This window comes from Ips typographus, linkage group LG7 (genome assembly GCF_016097725.1).
Source record: "Ips typographus isolate SLU linkage group LG7, UJ_Ityp_2.0, whole genome shotgun sequence".
Lineage (NCBI taxonomy): Eukaryota > Metazoa > Arthropoda > Insecta > Coleoptera > Curculionidae > Ips > Ips typographus.
This window is the reverse complement of record NC_138428.1, coordinates 3,886,318-3,914,299: the sequence shown is the minus strand read 5'-3', so window position 1 is coordinate 3,914,299 and position 27,982 is coordinate 3,886,318. Positions and strand designations below refer to the sequence as shown.

At 32.3% G+C, this 27,982-nt stretch overlaps 2 protein-coding genes across 2 annotated transcripts; both read left to right on the top strand.

Annotated features, from left to right (window-relative positions):
• Positions 1-16,997: 16,997 nt before the first annotated feature.
• Positions 16,998-25,335, top strand: ple (tyrosine hydroxylase ple). The gene is made up of 7 exons (XM_081983311.1): positions 16,998-17,259; positions 19,996-20,107; positions 20,198-20,266; positions 21,701-22,187; positions 22,246-22,578; positions 23,826-23,952; positions 24,498-25,335. Exons 1-7 carry the CDS (start codon positions 17,191-17,193, stop codon positions 24,900-24,902), a joined length of 1,602 nt encoding a protein of 533 aa, XP_081839437.1. The 5' UTR covers positions 16,998-17,190; the 3' UTR covers positions 24,903-25,335.
• A 136-nt stretch (positions 25,336-25,471) lies between these two features.
• Positions 25,472-27,791, top strand: LOC145731505 (uncharacterized). Its single transcript, XM_081983313.1, has 12 exons — positions 25,472-25,985; positions 26,038-26,291; positions 26,339-26,446; positions 26,504-26,575; positions 26,624-26,844; positions 26,905-26,932; positions 26,987-27,049; positions 27,106-27,165; positions 27,219-27,365; positions 27,422-27,517; positions 27,571-27,636; positions 27,694-27,791. Exons 1-12 carry the CDS (start codon positions 25,807-25,809, stop codon positions 27,738-27,740), a joined length of 1,341 nt encoding a protein of 446 aa, XP_081839439.1. The 5' UTR covers positions 25,472-25,806; the 3' UTR covers positions 27,741-27,791.
• The last annotated feature ends 191 nt before the right edge of the window (positions 27,792-27,982 follow it).

Here is a 27,982-nt window from a genome sequence, read left to right as displayed (position 1 = left end):
ACACTTTTAATTCCAGAACGTCAATGTAAATTTAAATTGAAAGTCAAATGAGCGTCGCCATCTGTTGACTGCTCACACTACTAAATATTTTCCATGTTTAACGTAATCTGTAATGTTACCTAATTTTCCTTTAAATTATATAAATTCAACTTCTCTATCAGTAATAATGTTATTTACTTGCTACTACATAATATACAGTAAATGTTCGAGAATTTTGAAATAAGAAAAACATTGGATTCGCCTAGTTCCAGTTCTTATCTCAACCACAAGATGGCGCAGCCAGTAATTGAATTAATTAAATTTGCGCTGTGTTGTCGAATTGGGCGAACAAACCTACAAGGTTTGTTCAATCAAAATAATTAACCCTGCCACAATTGTCACCCATAATTATATTAAATATACAGGGTGGGTTTTTCTACCAGAACACAGTTTTAACAACCCCTTGTAGCATTAAGAATATACTGTGTTTGAAGACACTACAATGCTTTATTAGAGTATCTATTCACCTTAACTGGATTAGTGGCTTAAAATAAACCACAATGGTTAAAAACTATACAGGGTGGTTTATTTGCAGCAAGATTTTAACTACATTTTACTAAAAAAACACAAGAAAATGTTAGAAAACAGGTTTTCTGCTTATTCCACCCAAAACAATGAAGCATGATAGGCAACCAGTCATTCAGGTGTCATCTATTAGGTAATAATTCTAACCACCATCTCAACTACATTAAAGAGCAGGGAAATACCGAATTCTGTAAAAGACAAGGTAAACTATTGGATACTTTAGTTGCAGAAAATCACACCGTATTCGTTATATAAATGCTACGATTAATGTTTGAGTTGCTAGATGTCGCAGCAAGTTACAATATACATCTAAGTATGTTTATTGAGGTTTTAAAGTAGCTCAAACAACTCTCTCTTTACTCAGTTAATCTATAATGTCTATTTGGTGATTTAACATTTTACTAAACTGTAATTTTCTTCAACTTGCCTCCTGATGTAGTACCTAATGTGTGACCTAAAATATGACTCTCTAAATAGTCTGATCATGATCATCCAATAATAATAACGCATTTTTCCAGCTTTGTATAAAATTATTGACTGTCAATGGATTTAAAACTAAAATATGGCTGTTATTTTCTAGCAAGAGACATAACAAAATATCTAAAACTATTCGCTAAAAAAGTGGTTCTAATAGCAATTTTTAAAAGTGTGACCATCAAATGATGCCTGAGGCAAAATAACTTTTTATAAAAAAAAATTAAACCTATTAGAAAGGCTTTGCTACGCAATACACTGAACTAATGATTAATCTGCGATTAAACTTTTTCATATTATTAAAAGGATTAGTCAAATGTTTAAATAAAAATATTCAATAAAAAAGTTACATTTTACTATTGCAAAAAGATGAAAATGTTAATCTGAGTTTTTGTTACATTCAGGAGACGTTAATGAGGGTTCAGTAACCAATACTGTTATAAAGTGATTTAGTTTTAATTATAAATTGTCTTTAGTGTATCCCCGGCGTGGATAATTTAAAATGGGCACAAAATAAGAGAGTAAAATACACACGCAAACACAAATGTCAACAATAATCCTCATATTTTGTGACTATAGAGATAACGCTTGATGTAGACTTTTAAACTTCAAATCTTTGCAACAATTTAGGGAATAGGATCTCCAAATCTCCAAAATATTATCAATATTTAAAAAAATCTGCTTGGAAAAACTGTGTGATCAGACATACATCGAAAACAAGTCTTCGAACATAATCGACAATTTTTAATCCCAGAATAACCAAAGACGCTAATAGAAGAGAAAGAACTACTTGAAGGATGGAAGAGATATGTTAAAAAACTTCTAAGTGTAGAATCTTTTTTTGAGGAAATTCAAATGGTTTTAGAAAGAATCTCCATCTAGTATATAGTCGTCTCTGTTAATCATCCTTTTAGACAGATTAACTCCATATCCAGATCAATAATCTACTGTAAATTGTTATAATAAGACAGCTGGATGGGAGAATAATGCAGATGATTTTGTTGGAGATTTTCAAAGGGATAGAGTGGAACATTATGGGACAAAGACGGTGATATTTTTCAAGAAATAAGATGGGCAGGCTACGTTCAAAAGCTTCTTGAGCTTGAATCAAAATTCAACCAGAAAATCCATCCATCAGCAGGAACAACTACTGATGTTTCTGCTGATGTATGGTCGATGGATTTTGTGGATGAATTTGGAATTTAACACAAAATGATAATTTTTGAGAATATGTCAAAGAAATGCAGCATTCACTGAGTGAAATTGAATTTAGTTGACATTCAAAAACATGTTATCCTACCTCATTTCCGACATTCGGACATAATAAGTGCTGAGATGTTAAATATATCGACATGACAGTCAAAATATCAATTCTGTCGGAAGCAAAGTGCTATAACACTAAATTTAATCTGAAATGTATTGACAAACACTGATCACACTCATTTTTCAAATAGACGTCCCTGGTGTGTCGAACGTGCTGATTGACATATCTCGAGCTACTTTTAAATAGTTTTAACGGAAACACCTTGAAAAAAAAATGGTTCTTTTTCTGTGAAGCGGAATAGTATTTTACATGAAACATAAATTCGATGTAAGTAGACTAACCTTCGAATTGTAGTGAAATAACCCGCTCACCATTGCCTTCCCAGTAACCACTACAAAATTATCGTAGGTGTATCGTTTCAATTCAGTTATTTGTAATGGAAAACCATGTAATTTTAAAGGAAAATGTGATATTTATAGCCCTAGGAAATCCCTAAATTCATTGGAAGTGCAAAAACCACTGTGATTGCACATAACACTTTTTATTTTGCATGTATTTTACAGAGGTTCAGATATGTATCAAGTACTACTGCAGTCCTTGAAAGGACTTGTAATGTATGTTTAGAATGTATGCTTATTTAACGTAAATTACTGGCTGCTTCGATTCTAATTGTTTTTTATTACCACCAGTAATATGTTGTTAACAAGCACGTATGAGAGCAATCTACCTACGTCTGTGCAGATATACGCAACATCAGATAAGCCAAAAAACTATTCGTTTAGTAATAACAATAATTGGGATTAATATTAGAAGAATTTTCCACTGTTAATTGTAATATAAAAAACGTATAAGTTACGGTTGACTACCTTTAATATAACTGAAAATCAATCAGTCCGAAATCATGTAAAAAATCAGATCCGGGTTAAAAGCTTAACCTGATAAACAACTGCTCAGGTATCTAACCAATACACAAAGGCTTAGTATTATTCCAGCACTTATTACAAATCTGATCTTTGTTATTGGCATAGCAGAATATGATTTGATTATAAACGAAGTAGCTTAAAAATTATCGTAAATAGTTCAAATATGTCATATTATGCACAAGAACTAGCAAGAAATAAAAACATGGTAAGAACGTTCTGCAGACTGAAAATAAGCAGTTTCTATGTTAGAAAATAAACAAAAATAATGTGTATATTATAGACGATTTTCTGGAAAAGTGCACAAAAATTTCGCTCAAATTGGGAATTTCTGCTTTCGAGGAGGGTGGTCAAAGTAAGGCTGCTAGAGCAAAAACAATTGAATATCGATACAAACATTTTACATCCAGACCTAGAATTTGACGTAGGTTCCAAAAATCGAATAAAAAATTGTAAGTTTGATTTGTTGCTCAAATTTGGAACACCCTGTATACTGATTATCTAGGAATAAAGTATATACGATTCATATTTGGTATTTTTTTTATAAAATGAAAATTTAACAAGTTGTAAGGATGTTAAAAATTCATTGAATCACCCTGTAAACTACTCCATTGTATTGACAATTATCGGGTGGTTCAATATACCAATTTGTAGCACTTGAAATTCTCTTTTGACCACCCTGTATAGCGTTTTTACCTAAAACGTCGAATAACTGAGTTATTTACTATTAAAACTGAGTTTTTTGTTGTAAAGTTTGATTTTGACACTTTTTACTGTGACAGCCCATAACTCTGTTATTTTGACAGTTATAGGGTGGTTCCATATACCATTTTGTAGCCCTTGAAATTGTCTTTTGACCACTCTGTATACCATATATAGTAGAAATGTCACGCTACCGAAAGATTGAAGCTTTTATACCGCGAATTTGTTGGCCAGAAGGGAGATAGTACATCTGTTCAATTATCAGATTACTATACCCTTGCAAAAATTTATAAATAATATGTTTTTAAAAATTAATATTATTTTGATAAGTGTTGGTATATGGTTAGGTATACAACATTTTTCAGAAAGTTTCCGGTAATTTTCCGAAAAAAAATTAGAAAATCTGAAAATTCAAAAACAATAACAATGACAAGTTTGACAGTTGTTTTCCATATCAAGGAAATCTTTCATTTAAACATGAAGTAATTTTCAGGCAAATTTCCAAAAATAGAAATTTTCCGAATCTCTGAACAGGATACAAGATGACAACATTTCTCTACAATATTTTTTATTTATCGTTTAATGGTCACGTGACTAATTCTTAACGAAACTGCTCTAACACACGTGACTTAACACTGACAGAAAATAAATTCATGTAACTTAATGAAAGTAGAAAACCATGTTTAGATATTAGAAAAAGGAAAGTAAAGGTCTAATGTTAACATCATAAGTTCCTTTGAATTAGTGACCAATTATCTGTTATGTTGAGTCGTTTTAAATATTTTCCCTAATTTGGAATTAACTATGCACTCATCTAACTTGTTAAGAATTGAGTACTGTAGTTTAAATAGTAATTTCCAAACGTCAGTGAAAAATACACTTTTATAATTTTAGAAAAAATAATTAGTAATTACTTCTAGAATTAACAGTTGCAGAAAAGTATGAATCAATTTTATACAAACAGAAAGATGTATGTGAGGATTCTGTCACTAGTCAATTAGTTCTCTTAGTTTTTTTACTCAGACTTGTAAAAGTAAAAAAAAAACAGAAATTAACAAATTCGCATATCAACTCATTTAAATTACTCTTCTAATTGTAAGCGTAGCTATAAACTGATGATTGTTTTATAAAACCTTAAATCACGAACTGGTTTCAGAAATAGTAATTAAAGTTTAAAAAAAAATCCTGTTTGGTTTTGGGTTAAACAGTCAGTTGACTGAAATAAAAAGGAGAAATTGGTTATTAATGTTGAAAAAGATTAAACAAGAATATCAATGAGAGAAATCATTATGTCAACGAATAAAACATTTCATCACCCGATGCCTTAATGAAATTTTATGCAAATTTTTGGGTGTTCACCGTAGTCGTCTGAATGGAATTACTATTAGTTTACAACTTTACGTCTGATTGAATATGTTGTATTGGTCAACAAACCATATTTCCTTATTATTTATAGTAACAGAGAGAAGATTATTAAGACATAAACGACCGGTATTACAGCATGTGTTGTTAGTGTTTCCGTTTTCGATTAACACATTATGCAGATAGTTTATGTTACGCACCTGTGTGTTTTATGAGCGTCAATTTATGTTGTTATGTTTTTTATTTAAAGCTTTAAAGTATTCTTGATTGGTCTGAAAATAATGCAATTTAGTATTTTATTTATTCAGTCGTGATATTCACTAAACAATTATTATCGAACATCGCTAAAGTTGGAAATGAAGTAAGTCACTATTAAACTGCAATTAAATTTCAATTATAATTGCTGCTGCTATTTTTGACCAATCATACACATTTTTTGCTTTGAGAAGCACTAAAAACTTTTTTTTCACATTTTTTTACTTGCAACGCAATTTCTGCAAACATGTATTACAAATTGATGTATACGTGACAATTGCCATTCATTTTTTTCCTTGCAATTATTTTTTTTAACGAGGAAACAATAATTTATTCATTACAAATTAAATATGTATAAATGCATTTAGTAGACTGGATCAGTACAAAATAAACGTGACACACCTGATTGTTTTTTTTTTGCACTGCAGGTGGAGGAAGTACCTAAACTATTCCTTTTACTATCACTTCTATGTTGTATTAATAGTTATGCAAAAATGTGATTAAAATGCACGCTCATCTAGCGAATCAAGTAAACATTCTGTATATCTTTTTTAATTAGTATTTTTTGCTTATTTTGTTGATCTACCACTTAGTTTTTACTTTTGAAAATACTTGTAGTAGATGTCATATAACCGTAATTATTAAAAGGTAATTACAAACATATGAGAGATAGTTATAATCAACCCAAAATTGGTAGCTCGGTTATTACTAGATTAATCCAAATTTGGTATTAATTCAGATCTGCTAAAAAACTTTTGGGGTTAAGTTATGAAATTATGAAATATTTCTTTGAAAAATATATCTAATATTTTTTGTACTGGCCTTACAGCAGTATCTGGTTGGAGGGAGTGTCGGCATGCAGTGTCTAAGGTCAATATAAATCAAAAGTTTATATTGTGTATCATAAATTTCCTTGCAACATTGTAAAGTTTTGTTTTAACGAAGATATTTAGGTATATCTTTGGAAATTAAATTGAAATCTAAAGTTTAACGAGGTAAATAAACTTCTGATTACAGTAACAGTATAAACCAGAGATGTTTATTTTACAACCTGCACAAAAACTTCTTTCAGGCTCCATTACAAGCTCGAGGAATCTCGTAAGATGCATTTTAGAGTGGAATTACCTAGAAATCTATACCTAGAAATCCCGTAAAAAGATATAACTTTTGTAACATAGGTGCGCCCATCATTGACACAGAAAAACCAATTCCTATAACTAAATGTTAATACATTAGTAGGAGAATGTTAACCACATTATTAATTTATTTAGAATATAGACATGTAATCGTTCAAGGTGTAAAAATTGCAACCCCAAACGGTAAAAACATACATGTTGGCATTCCCTCTAACCAACAATGGGAAAATATGTCTTATATTAAAGCGACTCATTAATAGAAAAAAATCTAAGCTAATTAAGCATTATAGCTGCCAACGATTTTACTAGTTTTTATGTCCAATAACCTTGAAATTATATTATAAATCTCGGATATCTAGCACTAACAATTTTTATATTTACATAAAAAGAAAAGGTTTCAGAATGATCCAATGCCAAGCACTAATAAACGCGAAAATCTTTTGTTTTAATAACGTTTTTGATTAATTACTCAGTTACGAATAAATTATCCAGGTTTGAATTAGGTCTGTGGTCAGTTCGGAAATGTTTCCTCGAAAAGCTTTGCTAAATTAAGTTTTAAATATAATCCATTTTTTTTATTTGCATAAGTAGCTGCCACTGAAAAAAAAGCAATTGTCGCATTAAGACAATCTGCAACCATTAAATCAATAACAATTATTATGCAAATTAAGCTATAAAAATTATTCAAATGTTTTTAATTACGTTGCACCTGTTAACGATCTCCTTGTAACACAACGAAAACTAAACGAACTCTAATCTTGTTATCTTAATCAAGCATTTTTCTGTGTAAATTACCTACTGATGTGTAACTTTCCAGTAAAGGTATTAAAATCGCTGGTTTAAGTGGAAAACCACATGAAAACAGTGGTTCTCTTGTATCGATTGGTTATTTTCACACTTACGCATGAATAGTTTAATTGAACCGGATTTCTGCGAAATACTGCAACGATAAAATAAATATAAATATGTTTACAATTTTACCTACGACCTCAGTGTAAATAGCTATTTACGCATAGTTTTCCGTTACGTAATGAACCTCTTTACGCACAGTTGTAAAAAAATCTCCCTAATGCTGGGAAAAATTAATTTTGTTTACATTTCTTCCTTTATCAGAGTATATCAGATGTTTTAAGTAACTACCACTTCGTCTAGAATATTATCTGCAATAGCAAACACATCAAGTAATATTACTGAATATTTTCTCTTTCTTCTTAATAACTGTAATGTCATCATAAATAATTATTTTAAGAACAACACTAATAATTATTTAAGTAACATGATTTGTGAATTTTTTTTATTACGTTAATATTTTTTTCTTTAGTGGCATAATACCTATGATTAGTACAAATATGATGTCAATACGTTGAAAATATACTTTTTTAATGAAAAGTTACTCTGAATTATATAAATTGCGAAAACAGGACTTTCCATTTGGTTGTAGGTAAAGTATAGTACGTCATATGTGCTCTAAAGCATTTTACACACTCGCCGCTACGCGGCATGGTGCGACTGCTTTTTCCATATCGTGCGTAAAAGGCTTCTTACAGCACTAGTTACGTAATATACTATAAACTGACTGGTCATGCATTAAAAATTTGTTATTGAGTGTAGTGTACTAGTGTATTTCCAAACACATATTTCTAACAAATCAAATATCAATAATAATACACACTTTCATAAGGAGAAAACTAACACTTAACTCTTCAATTTTTAGGAATATACAGACATTTTTTCCAAATTCGTTATTAGTCTAAACTCTAACAGAATAAAGTTGTACCAGCTATGTCAAGAAATTAGTTCACCTTTATCTTAAATGACAAATTGGAGAATACCATAAAGTCGAGTAATTAAACTATTGCACCAAACGTGGTAAGCCACGGACAATAGAGACTCGCAAGAAAAGTCCAAGATCAACTGCAATACCACTGAAGAGAGAAAAAAAAGAATTCCAATTTAGCGTCAATAAAAATTAACGAACCACGAACGCGACTGCAATCAAAAACAATAATCTCGAACAGCATTGAAAAGCTCATGGTAGAAACACGCCGTTACCTTAACATTGACACAAAATTTTGTCGTGCAGATCTTGTTACATTTTAGTTCAGTGTGAAGGTTTAGCTTTATATGTTCAGTATTTCTTAAATAGGCTCAGATGGTGGTTGCCTCGGGATATTTTTCTTCGGTTCCGGATCATTTGACGACAGTAGATTATGTTCGCATACCAAGTGCAAAACCAAAAAAAAAAATTGGAACTGTGGCGGAATTTGTTGTATCGACCACTCCTCGGGTTTCCCCATTACGAGAAATCTACAAACATTCAATCAATTTCGATATTTATATAGTTTTTAAATTTTCAGTTATGTTAATCAAGTGGATATTGAAAAATGTTGATAATGTGAGAGAAAGTACTTTATTGTAGACGTTTCAGGTAGCGACCTTGGGTCAGCTGAAATATGATCAACTTATGTTAAAATATTGAAACGCATAGGTAACAAATTAAATCACGTTTTTCACACAATAAAAAAATAAATTAACTGCTCGACCAACCGAACAGGAATATATTAGTTACTCTAAAACATTGGATGAACAATTACAGAAATGTGCAGAATTCTATTCTGTAATACGTAGAGTCCGGATTAAAAAGCACAAAAGTCATTCAGAGATGCAACATTTTTTACTTTTTTTGAGTTCATGCTCTAGAAATTTTTTGAAGCTTTCAAACTGCTTTAGAAACATACGGAAGATTTTAGACTTTTTGGACAGTTTAAAAGAGCATATTCTGGTTCTGGAATGCTTTAGAGGCATTTGGAAACTGTTAGACAATCACAATGTTAGTTTTAATATCTTTTGGAGCTTCTAAACTAGTTGAAGAGCATTTAGAATCACTTAAACTGTTCTAAAAGCTTTTAGACTGTTTGAACTTTTAGACTGTTTTGGAAGGCTTTCGACTGCTTTGGAAAGCATTTTAATTAATTAAGTTCCCGTAGCGTTTTAAAACATTTTTAAACTACTTGAAGAACATTTGAAAGCTTTTTGAACAGTTTAAAGAGCTTATTGAAGGTTCTGGAATGCTTTAGAGGCATTTGGAAACTATTAGACGGTTCTGGAAAATTTCGGAAGCTTCTAGATTGTTTTGATATCTTCTGGGAGCTTCTAGACTAGTTGAAAATCATTTGGAATCTTTTAGACTGTTCTGAAAGCTTTTGGAAGCTTCTAGAGTGTTTTGTAAGACTTCCGACTGATTTTGGAGTTTGTGTAGTGTTTTGGAATCTTTTTAGACTACTTTAGGAGCATTTTGAACGTTCTGGACTGCTTTTAATACATTTGAAACCTTGTAGACGGTTCTACAAACTTTTGGAAACTTTTAAACTGCTCTAGAAGCATACGGAAGCTTCTATTTTTTGAGAACTTCTAGACTGTTTTGAAAGGCTTTCGACTGCTTGAGAAGCATTTTTGAGTTTCTGTAGGGTTTTAAAACCGTTTTAGACTACTTTAGGAGCATTTGAAAGGTGTTTGGACAGTTTAAAGAGCCTTGAAGGTTCTGGACTGCTTTTAAGGCATTTGAAACTTTGTAGATGTTTCTAAAAACTTTTGCAAGCTATTAAACTGCTCTAGAAGCATACGGAAGCTGATAGACTGTCTTGAAATCTTTTGAGAGCTTCTAGATAAATTGAAAAGCATTTTGAAGCTTTTAGTCTGTTCTAAGAGCTTTTGCAAGGTATTTTAGAGCTTCTATAATGTTTTGAAATGTTTTTACATTTTTTTAGACTACCTCAGAAGCATTTGAAAAATTTTTGGTTAGTTTAAAATTGTAAATTGTAAAAGTAAATACCCATTTTGCAACAGATAATTGGTATGTTTTTGTCTCTCAGAAGCCTTCAATATCTCAATATAGCAAAAGTCATTATTACCACTTAGGGCCCAATGGCCCACTGTGCGACATTATAAAACCAATACGATTACGTCGAATTTCTGCGTTTTTTGTCAAAGCAGTTATTACTTTAGTTAGCACAATAAAATATACCTTTTTTGCTGAAAATAACGAAGAAAATTAAATTGCAGACCTTTTTGCTAATAAAAGAGCAAACGAAAAACTGGTAGAGCCAAAACTCACGTGTTGTCTAACTCAGCACACAACCAATGGAGAAATAATGAACCTATTAGGAGAACAACATGACTCAGGGTCATGGGACAAACCCGAATATTTATGGGAAGCAGAACCAGTGAAAAAACAAGTGAACTTTTCCATCAGAATGGTTCTAGAATTTTTTAAAGTAAGTTCAAAAAATGTAAATTTAATAAACGTGCAAAATTGTATCCTTCTGGAAACTGAAGCAAAGCGCATTAGCAAATTCCATTTTTAGTATTATTTTACAACAATCATCAGATATCGTTTAACCTAAATAGTGACGTATATTTGAAGCAAACTACAATGAATCATACACGGCATAAGAACAATCTCCTGTTCTATATTGATCAGATAACCATCAAATAACTACCACCTTTCTCGTACGTAATTGCCGCACTTTATGTCACACCCAGTATAACGGACACGCTTTTTACACCAATTTTTCTTACGTCCGCTAAAATACGGGGTTTAACATCCTGGTGCAACCATTACCTAACCTAATTCAAACTTGAAAGGAACCCAACTTATTGGGTACAATTTTAAATTAGTTTTACTTGACATCTTGTTGGTATATTGATTATAATAATTTAAAGAGGAAAAATCCAAAAAACCACAACAAATATTTTCAGAAACTAATAAATCATCGAATTTCTATCGTTCCATCAACCATCAACCTAATGCGTCGTTTTATCGTCAACTTCTTTTAATATACCTTAGTGTAAAATTTCATTAAAATACAAGGTTATTTTTTTCTTGTAAAACGCGTTATAATCATCTGTATTCGATTAGATTACTATCTGATATTACGTTATTTACTTTTTTTCATCAACTTATCAATTTGCCATCTAATATTTTATACGTGCTGAGTTCAAGGGCAGTTTTTTCCGTCCACAAGTTTTTCTTCTTGTATATAAACCTCGCTAGACTACTGAAATCACAGTAGTGTTAGATATTCTCATCCAGATTCGTATTTAATCAGCGAATTATTGCAAGAATCCTTGAACTGGATAATTATTGTTTTATTGGCAATCATCCCCGGGAACATATTATACACAATGATGAAAAAAAAAGGATATAACTATTGCGCTGTCAAATTAATAAAAGAACTTTGTAATTAGTACTTTTTTTTTTTAGTTTGTAACCGTAGGAAGTGATCTGCTTCTAATTAAGGTCAATATGAGTCAGACGAACTTTTAGAAGGTCACTACTGCACCAATGTGATTTTTGTGTAACAGGTACTATCACGTTTAATTGTACTAGTAGGGTTACAACTTGTTAATTTAGACAAAGCAGTAATATGTTTGTACGACTTCCAACCTTGATTCTTTTACAAAGAAAGGGGAAAAAGTTGTTACAAGAAATCAAATTAATATTCTACTATTGCTCAATATTAAACTTGCTAGATGTAATTAAAGTGTCAATCAATATTCTTAGATAGTCCGGTTAATTTTAGGGCTTGTGTTTTATTTTATTTTAAAAATAATTTCTTAGACTTTGTTTGCAAAGACTTCACAAGGATAATTGCAATATTTACATATCCATTCACTCTAGTAAAAAGTAGATGAACTTCAAATAACATCGTAGTAAACAAATTACTCTGTATAAAACCAATCGGTTAAATTGACATATAAATTAACAACTTCTCTGTAATCTGGATTAGCATTTATTTTTTTGTATGTAAATACAAGGAGCAATTGATTGCAAGAAAAAATACACAGTCACTTAACGTCCAACAACTATTTTTTTCGTTGTAATAACAGATTAAATTAAAATCTATAAATAATTGTGTTATTTGTGTAAATTTCTAAATATGAGAGGAAGAGGAATGGAAAATTTACGCAAACTTGAAAACAAAGCTTAATAACAACACAACAAGTTTAATTAGTACTGTTTAAATTTGAAAGTATAGTATTTTGTGCTGATACACATATGCTGATGCTGAAATCATTTTGGAAATTCCAGAGAATATTATTATAATATTCTAAATAATATTATATTACGATAATATTTATTCTAAATATTATCGTAACTTTTCAAAACTTGCCAATGAGGTTCTAGAAATGCCAAAAACCTCTAATTACTAGCGAAAACCTGCTAGAGAGGACTCTAGTAACTTTATGAGCATTTTCTAAATTTGGCAGAGGCCTCTAGAATTATTTTTGAAATGCTTTTTAAATACTACTAAAAACGACATAGAAAGGAGAGAGAAGTGGAAACCGTTGTCTTAAAAGTAGAGTAATTGCTTATTACCAGCTTAAAAACAGTTTTTCGTTCCTTAGGTTAGGTTAGGGTTAGGTTAAGTATCTGTAGCTATTAAGAGAAAAACTACAATCAAACGAAGCATGAAGCATTAATATACAGAGATAGTCTCATTAAGTCTGTAGTAGTAAACTATTTTATAAAATATATGGTAACTACTTGTCGCGTTTATGATATAAATAATTTCATCATAAGCATAAGTTTACAATTTTAATTGTGTTTTTATAAGCAATCACTGTCAACCTACAAGTCCTGCTGAATCGATTTGTAAGGTTAGGTCGTTATTGCGCTGACCGTGTCTGTTATTTGTTATTTAATTATTAATTAACCTTATGGAATATAGTTTAAATACTATAATATTCATCAATATGTAATACATATTTTAGTATGAAGATAGTTTTTTTAAATAAACTTTATTACGTTTTTTTTCCATTACAAAAGTGAGCAGTAAGCATTGTTTACAGTCATGTTAAATACCGTTATGTTTAAACAAAAAAAAAACATTGCTAACCCACACCAATTTCTTAATTAATGTAAATTTGATCGATAAATCTGATTGGAAAATCCATTCAAACCATCTGCGTAGCACCCATTTGAAAAATACTTTTTTTCGAATTTGTCACTGGTTTCTAACCAATTAACGCACAGAGCAAGGGTAACCCCGAAGCAGTTCTTGCGAACTTAAACCGGATTTCCCAACTGCAATAACGATGATTCGTCATTCGTAATTGCCTTAAGTTTACTAGGTTTGTTCTAAATATTTAAGTAATTAACAAAAACTGGTTTCACCTGAAAGAACTTTTATTTAACTATTAGTGGTTGATTTTAAATGTGATTCAAGCACAGATAATATGACAGAGCCAAAAACTAAGCATCAAAACAATTTAAGAGTCAGAAGATTTCTGAGTTAGGGCAATTTGCTAACAAAAAACCTAAGAAACTCAGAATGTGCTCAATGTTTACATGATTTAAACAAATTCCAGCAGCCAAGTCATCTACTTATCAAAATTAATGGAAATTGACGTCAACGGTTGATTTGCGGTCAATACTAATGATTATTTTCCTATTTTAATATGGTGAAAAAATCTGGTTAAATCTGCCTTTAGAAATAATTTTTGATTCCCTTTATTTGTTATAAAGCGGAAATTTCATGGAGTGTTTGCTTTGTTTTAAAGTGAATACTGTCCACACACACTAGATCATCAAAACTAACCCATAAGTCATTTTAATTGAAGATAAAAACCAGGAAATGTAATAAGTAATCTTTACAAAGAATCGTACAACTTTATTTGTTAAATGATACTTAATTAAAAAATCTATTCTAATTGCTACCGGCTGCTTTGTGAAACCGGAATAATTTTTTCACAGGAAGATAAAGAACGAATACTATTAAGAAAGCGCATTTATTAATAATCAATTGTTGTGATATTTGTAAATATAATACACTTGTTATAGTAAACGTAGCATAGGAAAAACCTTCGATTATCCTGATGGTAATCCAACAATACACAATTGGGTCAGACTGGTCGATAATTGAACGTAAATGAACCGATGTTTTGAGTGATCTGTAAACGACATGAAGGAGCTGACCGTCAGTCAACATATTGACTATTGTCGGGGATACGCCACTGTTTTATATAATAATAAAAGTATTAATAAACGTGGTTAATCTGCGTGAAATAAGGATTAATGCGATAAAGATCATCCTGTCGTGATTGCAACTGCAACGACGATGTGCAATCGTTTTGACTTTGATCTCGTCGGTAATAAATAACTTTTAAAACATGATTTAAACGCGATATATTGACTCACTGAACAGCAATTTTAACACAAAGAAACCAAATAAGTGTTTTAATTGCCGTAAAGAGCGGTTTAAATAATAGATATACAAGGTTACTAATTATAGGTAATATTTTTATTATATGTACTTATAGTTTTAAACCAGATATTGTTAGTTGACTTATACAGTTAGGGCTTTGATTATTGCTAATGAGCTAAAAGATAATTAATAAGGTTCATAACGGACAAGGGAGGTGGTTACTAGGGGTTAAAAATTGGTTAATAAACAAACAAAGAAAATTTAATCAAACACATTAAATTTTAATCTGAGATTATATATTTTGACGTTTAACTTTATTTGGTGTTTTTTCTCATCTCAAATAATCAAACGTTTTAACTGCAAGTTTTGTAAACGATTATTTTTTATTGATTTGCTCTCTCGAGCACAGTTTTTTTTTTATAATATGCAATTTGTTATGCAAAAGGAAAGGAACCCGGTCAGTTCACATGTTTGATGTATGTATCTGTCAGGTAAAACCTAATACTGGAATAGCTGGTAATTGCTTGGTGTCACCGCAAATTTACCTGGTTCGTTCTCTTTGTTTCCTTTTACTTTCTAAAGGTTTCGTAAAAATAATCCCAGTGACATAATTAAATCCTTCATAACGCTGGCTTAATCGGAAAATGTCGTATTGTCTTTGACACCATGTAACTCAAAAATGTTTGCGTTTGCTGTTCTGTTTTGTGAACTTTTTTGCTTAAAATTGCTCAAAGATTCACCCCATAAACTTTCTATAAGTACAAACCCCTGTATATTTAAATCGTTTTTTTTTGCCAACAATAATGTTTTATTGCGGTTAAATATTATACATGATATTCACGTTATTCAACAGGATGTTATTGAAATCTTCATTTTAGAGCAAACATAATTGAGATTTGTGGAAATTTTTAACATCTTCCTGGATCGCAAAAACCCACATTAACTAAGATTTGCAGACTGGCAAATATTTTTTTTTACTACTGATCTATACATTTTTGATGTCCATCAATCAAATTTATTACTGAACAAAAGTTGATAAGTTTCAATCATGATTAAGATTATCATGAGAAAATTGGAGTTAGAGGTTAGAATGGTATGAAATAAACTGTTATTTTTTCAAATTATAACACTAAATCAGTCAAATCTTCAGTCCTTAACATTGAATTCCTATGTACAATTTTCATTACACTCATGTATAAACCTATACGGTTATATTAACCATAATGATATACAGTTATTTGATTGAGCATATTGATTAATAATATACTATTGTCATTTACTTGCAAACTCACAAGGCATTTCTGACAATTCTTCCAACAGTAAGTTCAATTTTTGCTTTCCCCCGGAACCAAAGAAATTTCCAGATATCATCTTAGGATGATTCCTGAAGACAAGGAATCAAAGAGAAAAATCGCTTTGTTAAGCGGTAGTTTTCATTGCTGATGCTAATTTAAGCCTGCTGAAGAAGCTGGTTCTTCTGATACGGTTACCGTGCCGAAGTGACGTAAAAACCCATTGGAACTCCCAACCTGCTGGTAAATCCGGTGGACGCGTGTGTTGTCGTGTGATTCACTAATCACGACATACAAGTAATGTAGCTTTAATAATGAGAGTTTGCTTACTATGCTGATAAAATTTTGTCGGCCAGAAGTGTTGTTATTTAATATTATTGTATAATATATTCATTCTAATTCAAATTGATTTTTTTATACAGTTAGTAATGATTGTTTAAATACTGTGCTTTACTACTGCCATACTGCCATAAAGATTTCATGTCCTTAACTATATGAAGTACATTTTATATCAATAGAGTTAATGGCCAAAGCTCTAGGAATAGAATAGACAGAAATAAGAAAATGTTGCATTTAACTTTACCAGCAAAATTAATCCAGTTCCTCAAAACTTATTTTCCAACTTCAGAATTTGTTATGTAAAAACAAGAAGAAGACAAATTCTGGCCGATTTTTCGCCATAGTAGGTACAAGCTAGAGCTGTGTCCACTCTTCGGAGTTTCGCAGCAGCCGTGCATCTGAACAACCCCCTCGACGTACACGTCCCCCCACTCACCTGGGTGACTCCCCAAGCCCCATAAAAGTTCCCAAATGGTGCCCCAGCAGCCACATTCGTAATCCGACCGTTAAAGGTTGAAGGTGTTTCACGACCAGAAAAATTCACAATCTTCGACAGACGTGGTAACTGCTTTACCATTGTGGTCGAACCAAGAATTTTTGGGTCAGCCACAAATTTCTAGACAAGGAAGTCATATTCGGTTGTGTGATTAGTGACCTGCTTGAGGATACTGAGCCATGGCCGCTGTAGCTGCTGCACAAAAAAATAGAGAAATGTTCGCTATCAAGAAAAGTTATAGTGTGGAGGTAAGCATATTAATTTTTTTAAATTTAAATTAGTAAATTAACTAATAAAAAAACTACTTAACGCTTGTCAAGCTGATTAATTCGTTAATTACATTGTTAATAACAATACCAATTTTTTTTTAAACATTGTTATTTTAAGGCATAAAAAATAGGCTAACCGATATTTAAATGTTAACATAACAAATATAGATAAATCCAAACTATATTTTTTGAAAGAAATGTAAGCAAATAGAACAGCAACTTTGTAAAAACGTTTTGTATTAATTTTGAATTTTTATGATTTTGATCATTGAATTTTTCCATTTGCTTGTAACTATGAGGCTTTAAACAACGCTCTTAACATATGAATTCTTTATAATTATAATATGTCGAATTTACTTCCCAAAACTTTATATTGTATAAATTGCCATAATCCACAATAGTTTTGTTTTAAAACCTTCAGTTTTTGATTGCCACAAAGACTCTATAATTAGCTTCTAATAGGTACCACATTCTTGAAAGCTTGAAGTGTTTACTTTATACAGAATGTGCAAAAAAATCATCCATTCTACATCAAAAAATAATGCCAATTTGATATACCATAAATCATAATTACTTCAAAAATACTTTGCGAAAGAAATACAGGGTGTGGAAGTCTAATTAAAAAAACGGAAAATTTACAAAACTGGCAATATATTTTGATATAAAATCGATGATTTTGATATGCAATCAATAAAAACTCACAGAAGAGAAACAGACTATTAAATTTCTTAGTTAACTTTAATTGGTTTTGATTGATTATTCCACGAAGCTGTATACAACAATATTTCTGAAATTTTGACACATGACAATGTATTCTTGAAATTGACACTAGGGTATTTTTCTCAAACCATTGAAAGTTTAAAAAACCCAAATTTCGAATTAACAAAATTACAAAAACTTGTTTTTGAAAAAGTGTTAATTTTAATTTCTGAATGTAGCCGGTTAGTTGACACTAAATAGTCAAGAACGTCCAAATCTTCATCAGAATAAAATTATTCATAAACAAAAAGGCTAACTACAGAGTAGTCCATAAGGTTATGTAAATAATTTGTAGACAGCTCATTTTCATTTTTATGATTCTAAATATAGTTATAATGAACAAAGAGAATAATGTTTCTAAACTTTCTTTTAAATAGCCAAGAATCAAGGCAAAAATAGTTATTTAATCTACTTTCTTTCCCTAATCTATTTTCTAATTGAATATTAATTATCAGGTATTTTGGTCAATAGTAAAACCTGTTTTTCTTGGGTCAATATTTACACCCATATGCTGGACTCTCTTTCACAAGTCCATAATCTCGAGAACCTTGATTTTTAAAAATGCTGATTTTAAGAGCATTTAAATAATCAAAAAACAGCCTAAACTTCAATTTGGTCATTTTGATTTTTCCTCTAACTCTAGAGTGTTGTCACTTTATCAGTATTTAATGAACACTAAAATTGACCAGCCAACAAAATCTCTAAAAGCACCGCTTTATTCTAAGATTCCAACTGAAAATTCAGAAGGAAACTCATTATATCACGGAAATGCCCATTTTGAGGTTATGGGCTGGCTTTGCTGCACCGGAAACACTGAACTTGACAATTTTCCCTTTGATATTAAACGCAGTGGGTATTACCAACTTAACCCCCGCACATTTTGCAGAAAAAATCTAAATTAATTTTCAAGATCAAAATTAATTTAATTGGTGATGTTTTTCAACTAGGAAATCAACAAACTAATTAATTGTCAGAAATACAAACAAATAATTGTTTTACATATTCATTCTGTAATTGGTTGTCTTAATAAGGGGGCTTGGCCACCTGCCTGACCTTGATTTAGGGTAAGAGGAAGTGAGACCCAATGAAGGTTAAGTAGCCAAAGTAATAGGATTTTGATCGATGGTTATTTGACCGATTAATACGATAATTAAGTGTCTCACCCCTAACAGAACCTTGACTAATCAAATCTTTACCAACTAAACTGAAAATATCCGTATATTTTAATAATAATTATTGCAAATTTGATTTTATTAATTCCATATTAAAATTTTTAGCCAACGCTATTAGGATTAATTAGTTTTCGTTATAAGAGTTTGTTGTTTCCTTGTTTACATGATTTACATAAATTCTTAAGTGTTTGGAAAACCCACGTGGGTTGTGTATACTATAACAGTTTTAAATAATGAGGTGTGTAATTTTATATTTGTTATGATAGTAGCGGTAAAATTAAATTTTTTTTGTGTATTAGTTTGTTAGTAGTTTCTGCACAAATACGCTTATATTTATAATATATTTGGTTATTAAGAGGGCAGCAAAATTACTAAATTGGTTTCTTGAATTTGATTTTTACATTTTCTCCATAAAAGGTGAAAACTGATTTACAAACTTGTAATTGAAGTATCAAGTTTCTGGTTTCAGACATTGATTTCCAACTTAATAATTGACTTGCTCATTGACAAACGTTGAAGACTTACTTACAATTTTTCAGTCAAGTTTTCTTCTAGAAAAAATGTCATGTGACTTCAACCTATAATATATTTTTTATTTAAGGTAAATCTCGTTCATTCCTGTAGAGTATGAGATTTTTTACTTTGGAAAGTTTTAACATTTTGACTAAGTTTACTTTAAAATCTATTTTGAAGACAAGAGTGTTCTAGACTATAAATGTACTTGATTAGCCATTTGGTAAAGAAAAATCTATTAAAGACTAAAAAACTCAATTTTTCGTTGTAGAACGGCTACCCAGCTAGGCGTAGATCTCTTGTAGATGACGCCAGGTTCGAAACTTTGGTCGTGAAACAAACCAAACAAACGGTTTTGGACGAAGCTAGACTCAGAGCCAATGGTAAGTCTTCTATTTTTTCTGGCACGTCCTGTTTATTTTTTTGTTTTGTTTATGCATGATTGTTGCACGTTTTTTCTTTTATTTTCGTAGATTCTAGCGTAGATCCTGACATTGAAAACGAGAAATACAACCAACCACCCGAAGAACAAAACAAAGATGGTAAGTCCTAATGCCATGGCTCGAACAAAGACACTTGCTAGAGTTCTTTTTGCGGTAATTCACTAGTCAATTTTCACAATCCATTTCACACAGTGCTTCCTACGCCCTTAAAAGAAAATTTATATTTTACGAAAGCCCGGCATAATTTGCGGATTTTCTGTTAAACCTATGAATGATTGTGACAGATTATATGAAGGAACGCTTTATTTTCTGCCCCTTGTTTTCAGTCGAGTGTAAAAGTGTGTTAACGCTTGCTATTTTATTTCATCACGCCCCGTGCAGATTTATCATAAAAAATCAAATTTTTATATGTGTGTGTGGGTGTTTTTAATTTTTCTTGCCTGGATTGCATAATCACTAATCACGTCATCGAGAGTGCTCGGGATATTTTATTTAATTCAAGCTCTCATTAATTTGTCTAATGCAAATGGGCGTTTTGATCTGTTAATTACCAACCTGACCTATCTACGTATAATGTGTGTGTGATCAGATAGTGAAGGTTATTCAATGGTATTTGCCAACTAGAATACCGTCTTTATGTTTATTGCCTGTTTATTGTCTATTTATATCATCAAGATTATAACTTTATTATCTTGATGTACTTTATTATCTGTAGTAGAGTAGATTGTTTTTACGTTTTTTACGTTTTCAATAGTAGTATGTTAAATGCAAGTAAAACTGCCGAAAATCCTGCTTGAAAGTTGTTGGGACAACTGGAAAACTTTTTTAGGGAAATAACCATAAAATGCATGAAAGCTGTTTCTTTCGGGCAAACAAGTCTGAATGCAAGATTTTCTAAAATTCTACATGCACGAAATGTATTTTGTAATAAAAATTAATTATATTGTAGTATAACATTTTTTAAAATTGTGCATAGAGACGAAAGTCTGTCAGTCAGTTGGGTTAGGTTGATATCCATAACTCACCAATAACTAAGTAAACCAAAATGGTAAAAAAACAAATAATGTAGAACCAAACAGGTGCTGTTAACCTTCTGACTCTATTAGTATTACTCAATAGTCTAGAACATTTAATCAATATTTGTCTTTTTTTTAGATTTCTTTCTCTGAATTTAAGAAGAACTTTAAAGCTTTAATAAAAGTAATATTCTTCGAAACAATTAACCTTTTTTATACACTATTGCAACACTGATAATAAAGTTTAATATTAGACTAGGCGTTCAATGTCGATCATAGACTCGAAATGGTCGAGAAAAATGTGTGGCAAGTGCAGCGAAGGTTCCACACGTATAAGAAATCTTGTCCGTCAATGGCAAGTGCAGCCAATTAATTTATATAACATTCGGGTACCGAGATTATTAGACCGAGACAGTATTGAAGACCTTAGCCTCGAAACTTGAAATACACGCATTTACAGAATTCTTGCATGTTTACTTACAACATAATTCTGAAATTTTTGCATTTTTCTATATAGATTCGAACCTTACTGAAGAGGAGGTGGTACTTGCCAATGCTATCTCTGAGGATCCGGAATCTGAGAAAACTATCCAGAGGGCCGCCTTGGTGTTGCACCTCAAAGAGGGAATGAACTCTCTATCACGCGTACTCAAGTCTATCGAAAAGTACCAAGGAGTGGTGGTGCACTTGGAAACTCGTCCTAACCAAAAGGACAGCGTTCAGCTGGACGCTTTGGTTAAACTTGACATGTCCAGGATCAATATGCTACAACTGCTGAAAAATTTAAGACAATCGCAAACATTACAACATGCTACGCTTATTGGAGAAGATAATATTTCTGCCAAAAACCCATGGTTTCCTAGACACGCTAGTGAGTTGGACCAATGCAACCATTTGATGACCAAATACGAACCGGACCTAGATATGAACCACCCAGGATTTGCTGACAAAGTTTACAGAGAGAGACGCAAGGAGATTGCCGAAATCGCTTTTGCCTACAAATAGTACGCATCCTATTAGGTAAAAACTGTTTTCACATACTAACGTACAAAATCGTTACAGCGGAGACCCAATGCCCCACATCGAGTACACTGAGACCGAGAACAAGACATGGAAATCAGTTTTCAGCACTGTAATGGACTTGGCTCCCAAACACGCCTGCGTGGAATACCGTAAGGTATTCAAGATGCTCCAGGAAGAAGGACTTTTCGAGCCTGAGCAGATTCCACAATTGGAAGACATGTCAAAGTTTATGCAGAAACATACTGGATTTACCTTGAGACCTGCTGCTGGATTGCTCACTGCTAGGGATTTCTTGGCTTCGTTGGCTTTCAGGATTTTCCAAAGTACTCAGTATATTAGACACGTCAATTCACCTTTCCACACCCCAGAACCGTAAGTACAAATAATACAATTCATGTTAGTATAATTTAGAATAAAAAAATACTTGCGTAGTTTCTCATGTAACTGAAAAAGGAGACTTCTGCAACTATGGAAAACTTTCACAACTCATAATATCACTATCTATTCTTTCTTCTATCATCACATTTTTACGTTCAACCCTTCTACAAGCAATGTGTTCCAAGATTGCAACATATTCTCATATTAATTTTTCAGTTTTATGATAAAATTTACTGGAATTACGTACTTTTCCTCTTCACAGTCTTACGGATATGATATCGTTTCATTTACCCCAATTTAAACTTTACTGAAAGTGCATTTTTTTTCACCCCTTAACACTCTTGATAGAATAGCTCCGTCAAAGTGAACGCGATAATTTGATTTTCCAGTCCATTATCGGTATAGAGGCGCTTGTAATTGCCATTAAGTCAACGCCAAGGGATTGACAATTTAATTTTTCGAATATTTTATTATAGTAAGGCCAACAAAGTACGTTAATTACGATTCCTCCAAAGAGTAACGTTTTTTGCCTAAGTTCCGATGCTATTCCACTGGGGGAGATATTAAAAAATAATGCCTGTTCGGTTGATTGGAGTTAAGCTGCTTTGGTTTCTCATTTCATGTCTCTAAGGTCTTTAAAAGCTTGATTCCAAATTGAATCTGAAGGATATCTGAATATTTTATTGTTCCTTATTCTGTTACTCAGTAAGTATTTTCTAGTTTGGCCTGATATTTGAATTGTTTCAGACTTTAAAAAGTTAATAATATGTTCTAATAAATAAACAACAAGTAGACTGTCTAGATAATTGACATATCAAGTGGCAAAAGCAAAAGATACCTTATGGTCATATTTATGTTGCTATAGATCATATAATTTTTTTGCATTGACTCTCCAAAAAATTTTTTTTGTGTGTTAAAAAATGTCTTAAATACAAAATTGCTGATGATACATCATTTATAATTTAGCCATAATATCAAAAAGTCTGTTTCAGATGTTACAATGTCATAACTACAGATAGTTTTCTTAAATATAGTCGCCTTCTTTAAGTGAATCAAATTCTTTTTCAACTAAGTCTTGAACTTTTTTGTTAACTAACTTGTATGTTATTAGTAAATATATGTGACAAAAACTTTACATATAAACCTGTATGCTAATATGGGAATAATTTATAATATTCTCATACAATCTCTTAATCATAAAATCATATTTATACCAACTAAAAGGTTTTATTTAATTTCAGTGATGCCATTCACGAAATCCTTGGTCACATGCCACTACTAGCCGATCCCAGTTTTGCTCAGTTTTCGCAGGAAATTGGTTTAGCTTCCTTGGGTGCATCCGACGAAGAAATTGAAAAATTGTCCACCGTAAGTAAAAATTCCACCTAACAAAAATATAGTGACATCAAAACAATATGCTATAATCGCCGTCGTTAAATTCAGATTATACATGTTGAGCTTTTAAGATATAAAACCCAAACCAATATATTGCCTTAAGTGATTTTGGTTTTATAGTAGTCGGTGTGGGTAGGATTTTATTGTTTGAAACGATTTACTGAAGAGAACTAGAATTATCATGAAAAATAAGAAATAGTAGTTTATTGTTTATTTAAACTTAAACCATGATTTGCCTATCTTGGCATTCTGGTGACGTAATGATGGCCATGTACGCATTTTAAGGGGCACTGGGCGGTTGAAACTAGTCACGCGTGCTTAGTCTTGACCATGGCAAATAATTACGCAAGTGTACAAAGAGATAGGATAATGCGATTCATCACAGTGTCAATTGGCGGAGAATGACATCAATATTATCTGAATTAAATAACTTGATAAATCTTAGTATAATTGCTTCTTTGTCTCTCCAAATTTTGGATATTTTCTTTGTAGTAAACTTAACCCATATTATCTTTCAGGTTTATTGGTTTACCGTGGAATTCGGTCTCTGCAAAGAATCTGGAGAAACCAAAGTTTACGGTGCTGGTCTGCTTTCCGCCTACGGAGAGCTTTTGCACGCTCTTTCCGATAAACCGGAGGTGCGATCATTTGATCCCGCTACCACTGCTATCCAACCCTACCAGGACCAGGAATACCAACCAATCTATTATATCGCTGAAAGTTTCGATGACATGAAAGACAAATTCAGACGATGGGTGAGTGCCATGTCCCGACCATTTGAGGTCCGATTCAATCCCCACACTGGTCGTGTGGAGGTTCTCGACTCTGTGGAGAAGCTGGAGAGTTTAGTGCAGCAGCTCAATACTGAGGTGCTCCACTTGTCCAACGCCATCAATAAAATGAAGGCTCCCAGTCTTGTCTAAACGTCTCAGTTCGATCACGGATAGAGCTCATTTAGGTTGTGTTGTTGTTTTTGTGTAACATAATATTTTAGCTATTTATGTTTAATTTTTTGTAGACGGTTAAGAACTTAAAGTATTATGTAGTATGTAGTGTTGAGTAGGTAGAGTGCCTCTGCACCCACTCTAATTTTGTGATGATGTTTGTGTCTAGTACCCTTAAATGTTTAAAAAGACAGCGGAGTCTATCTGGTTTAGAGTTATTTCTTTATTAAAAAAACAAATTAACTATTTGTTCGTGTAACTGTAAACTGGTAAGACTCGCAAAAATATTGATAATTAATAAAATATATTTATCTCGTAATTTGTAGCACCATTGCACGCAGATTATTTTATTGTATATAATTTTATGTTGTAATGATTGAAATGTCTAGAAAATACAAAACCTGCAAACGTACATTTTTGTTTGTTTTGAAAAGTGACAATATTTTAAAATAAATAGGCAAGAGGCGATACGTAATACCTCAGTTAAAACGTTTTGATTTTTGAAAACCTCTTGGCAACAAAATAACTAAAATGCTCCAGAAAATCATTGACTTCACGATCAAACTAAAAAGTGTTCCAGTCTGCAATCTGCTAAGGTATTTCGTATTCTAATTCTGAGAATAAGTTATAAGAGAAGAGTAGAAGCAAGACCACTGTTTTTCTACAAATACAACCAAAAAGATTTTGTTAGAAATACAATGATATTTTACCTGTTCTTAATTAGTGGTTTAGACAGCAATAAACGAGTAATTTGACATTGAAATAATAATCAAAAATGCGTCAACAATAAAATTTCATCCAATAAATAAAACTAGACCCCACTATTACTTTAAGTTACGCAAGTGTTTGCCTCATCCCAAAATCAAGAGTGAATGAATTCACAATGGACAAGCTCCCTCCTCCTCCCAAAGGTTCTCCGGAAGAAATCCAAGCCTGGAATAATATGATGGACACTATGGTCACTTTTATTAAAGCTTCCACACACTTAATGAACACCATAACCGATAAAGTGAGGTATAAAGCTAAAACTGGTGCCACCAGTATGTCCAGTCCTATAGAAGAGTGAGTGTAGTTAGTAATCAATATCACTATGCTGCCAATTCAAATTATGCAGCTGTGAACCAGAATGCGAAGCATGCCAGCCAAAACCTCCTTGCGGAATCTGTGGAAAAGCTAAATCTACCACACCATCTCCGGTTGCAGCAAGTCCAGCTGCACCAGCACCATCTCCACCTACTGAAGAAGCACCTGATGCTGAAGCTCCTCCAGATCCACCACCCGAGGATGCTCCTCCAGCAGAAAATGCAGAATCTCCTGCTGATGAGAGTGAAGCTGAAGCTCCTGACGATGCTCCAGCACCACCAGCAGGTATTTGATTTTTACCAATATAATATCATGGTTAAGAATTAAAACAGATGCGGACGCTGTGCAAACACCAGCTGCACCACAACCAGCAGCATCGAGTGAAGGGCAATGTATATGCTCTACGATACGAGCACAGAGACTAGCTGCAGAAAAAAAAGGTATTTTACATTAAAAATCTCTTTACCTCCATGAAATATTTATTGTTTGTGGAATAGACAGGTGTAGCTGTTCGAAAAAATCAAAAAATCTAAGCGATGTGTCCGAAGAATCACCATCCGAAGCTCCAGGTATATTATTTTGGTAACACTATCCGTTTATAGTTCTACCTTTAACAGATTTGGAGGTGGAGATTATGTGTGGTTGCGGTGCCACACCAGGCAATACCGAAGCAATGATGAAAGACATGATGGGAAAATTAGCCAATGCCCAAGAAGAAATCAATCAACTGCAAGAAGAATTGGCTAAACTCCAGAGAATGGATGCTTCTAAGAGAACCGGTCCACATGCTGGGCCAAATCCTGCTGCTTTATACAGGGAGATAATGAAGGACACTTCAGTAAGAAAATTTTGATTTTTATATTTTCAGCAAAGTGGACTAGGAAACTCTGTCTTGCAGGGTATGAACAGAGGACCATATGAACCAGGTAAGTTTAGTAGGCTTCAACGACTTACGTGCTTATCAAATCTATTTACTTTAGTTTGTGTACCATGTGGGGATGATTCAGCCAGAACTTCATCAGGAAGCTACATGGGAACTCCGGGTTGTTCCCCAAATTACCAATTCTATATTAATTATTTACTATTGATTATATTATAGATATGACCATGTCGTCAAGACCAATGATGCGTCAACCACCAATGCCTCAATTCGCATCAGGTAAGTTGTGTAAATCATACATTATTCTTCAGACTCATATTGAATCTATTCAGGAAGGTCTGCACCTTTTTATGCTGCCCCACAACCACCATGCAGAAGACCTGGTCAACGATACATGGGACAATCCCCTGGTCCATCTCCACCACCTCAAATGAGTCCAATGTATGGAAGAAGTCCACAGGACTACAACGATTCTCCTAGTAAAACAGTTTTTACGTTTATCAGTCCGATTCTAAATTATTTACTACTTTGCCAGATCCAGAATACTGGAGTCGTTTAGCCGAATACTCTCCAAGTCCCAACTCGCAGGTTCAAAGGATTATGTGTCCATCTATGAGGACACCACCTCCAGGTGAATAGAATAATTACATTAGAATTTAAATAAAAGTACTGTACATTTTTTAGAAACCCCTCAGACCCCTAAGCGTACAATAATATGCAGCCCTCCATCCAGACCATCAGGACCTAGCAGTATGGTCTTAAAAACAGGAAAAACTTGGAAATTGACTGATTTACTTCTAATTTCAGATTGCAATTCTAATTCCTGCAGAATACAGGACCCCAATATGAGTTGATTATAATTTGAAATAGTAAATAAAGAGCAGTGATGTCCCTAAAAATTTAAATTTTTGTTTAATTATAAAATTAGAGCTACAGTACTTGCAAAACGTAAAAAAGCAAAACATTGCCGATCTAGTCTTTATAAATAAAGGCGAATGAGGTTAAATAGAAGAAGCAAGCAGAAAAAGATAAAAAATACGTTATTTTAGGATCTTCAGAATTATTATTTGCTAGTGTTGCTGATGTTCCCTCCTTG

Coding starts and splice junctions, on each gene's coding strand:
- ple (XM_081983311.1), top strand. CDS start 17,191: ATGGCCGCTGTAGCTGCTGCACAAAAAAATAGAGAAATGTTCGCTATC. Junction 20,108..20,197: donor AGCTAGACTCAGAGCCAATG/GTAAGTCTTCTA, acceptor TTATTTTCGTAG/ATTCTAGCGTAGATCCTGAC. Junction 22,579..23,825: donor CCTTTCCACACCCCAGAACC/GTAAGTACAAAT, acceptor ATTTAATTTCAG/TGATGCCATTCACGAAATCC.
- LOC145731505 (XM_081983313.1), top strand. CDS start 25,807: ATGGACAAGCTCCCTCCTCCTCCCAAAGGTTCTCCGGAAGAAATCCAA. Junction 27,050..27,105: donor AAGCTACATGGGAACTCCGG/GTTGTTCCCCAA, acceptor ATTATATTATAG/ATATGACCATGTCGTCAAGA. Junction 27,637..27,693: donor CAGACCATCAGGACCTAGCA/GTATGGTCTTAA, acceptor TTCTAATTTCAG/ATTGCAATTCTAATTCCTGC.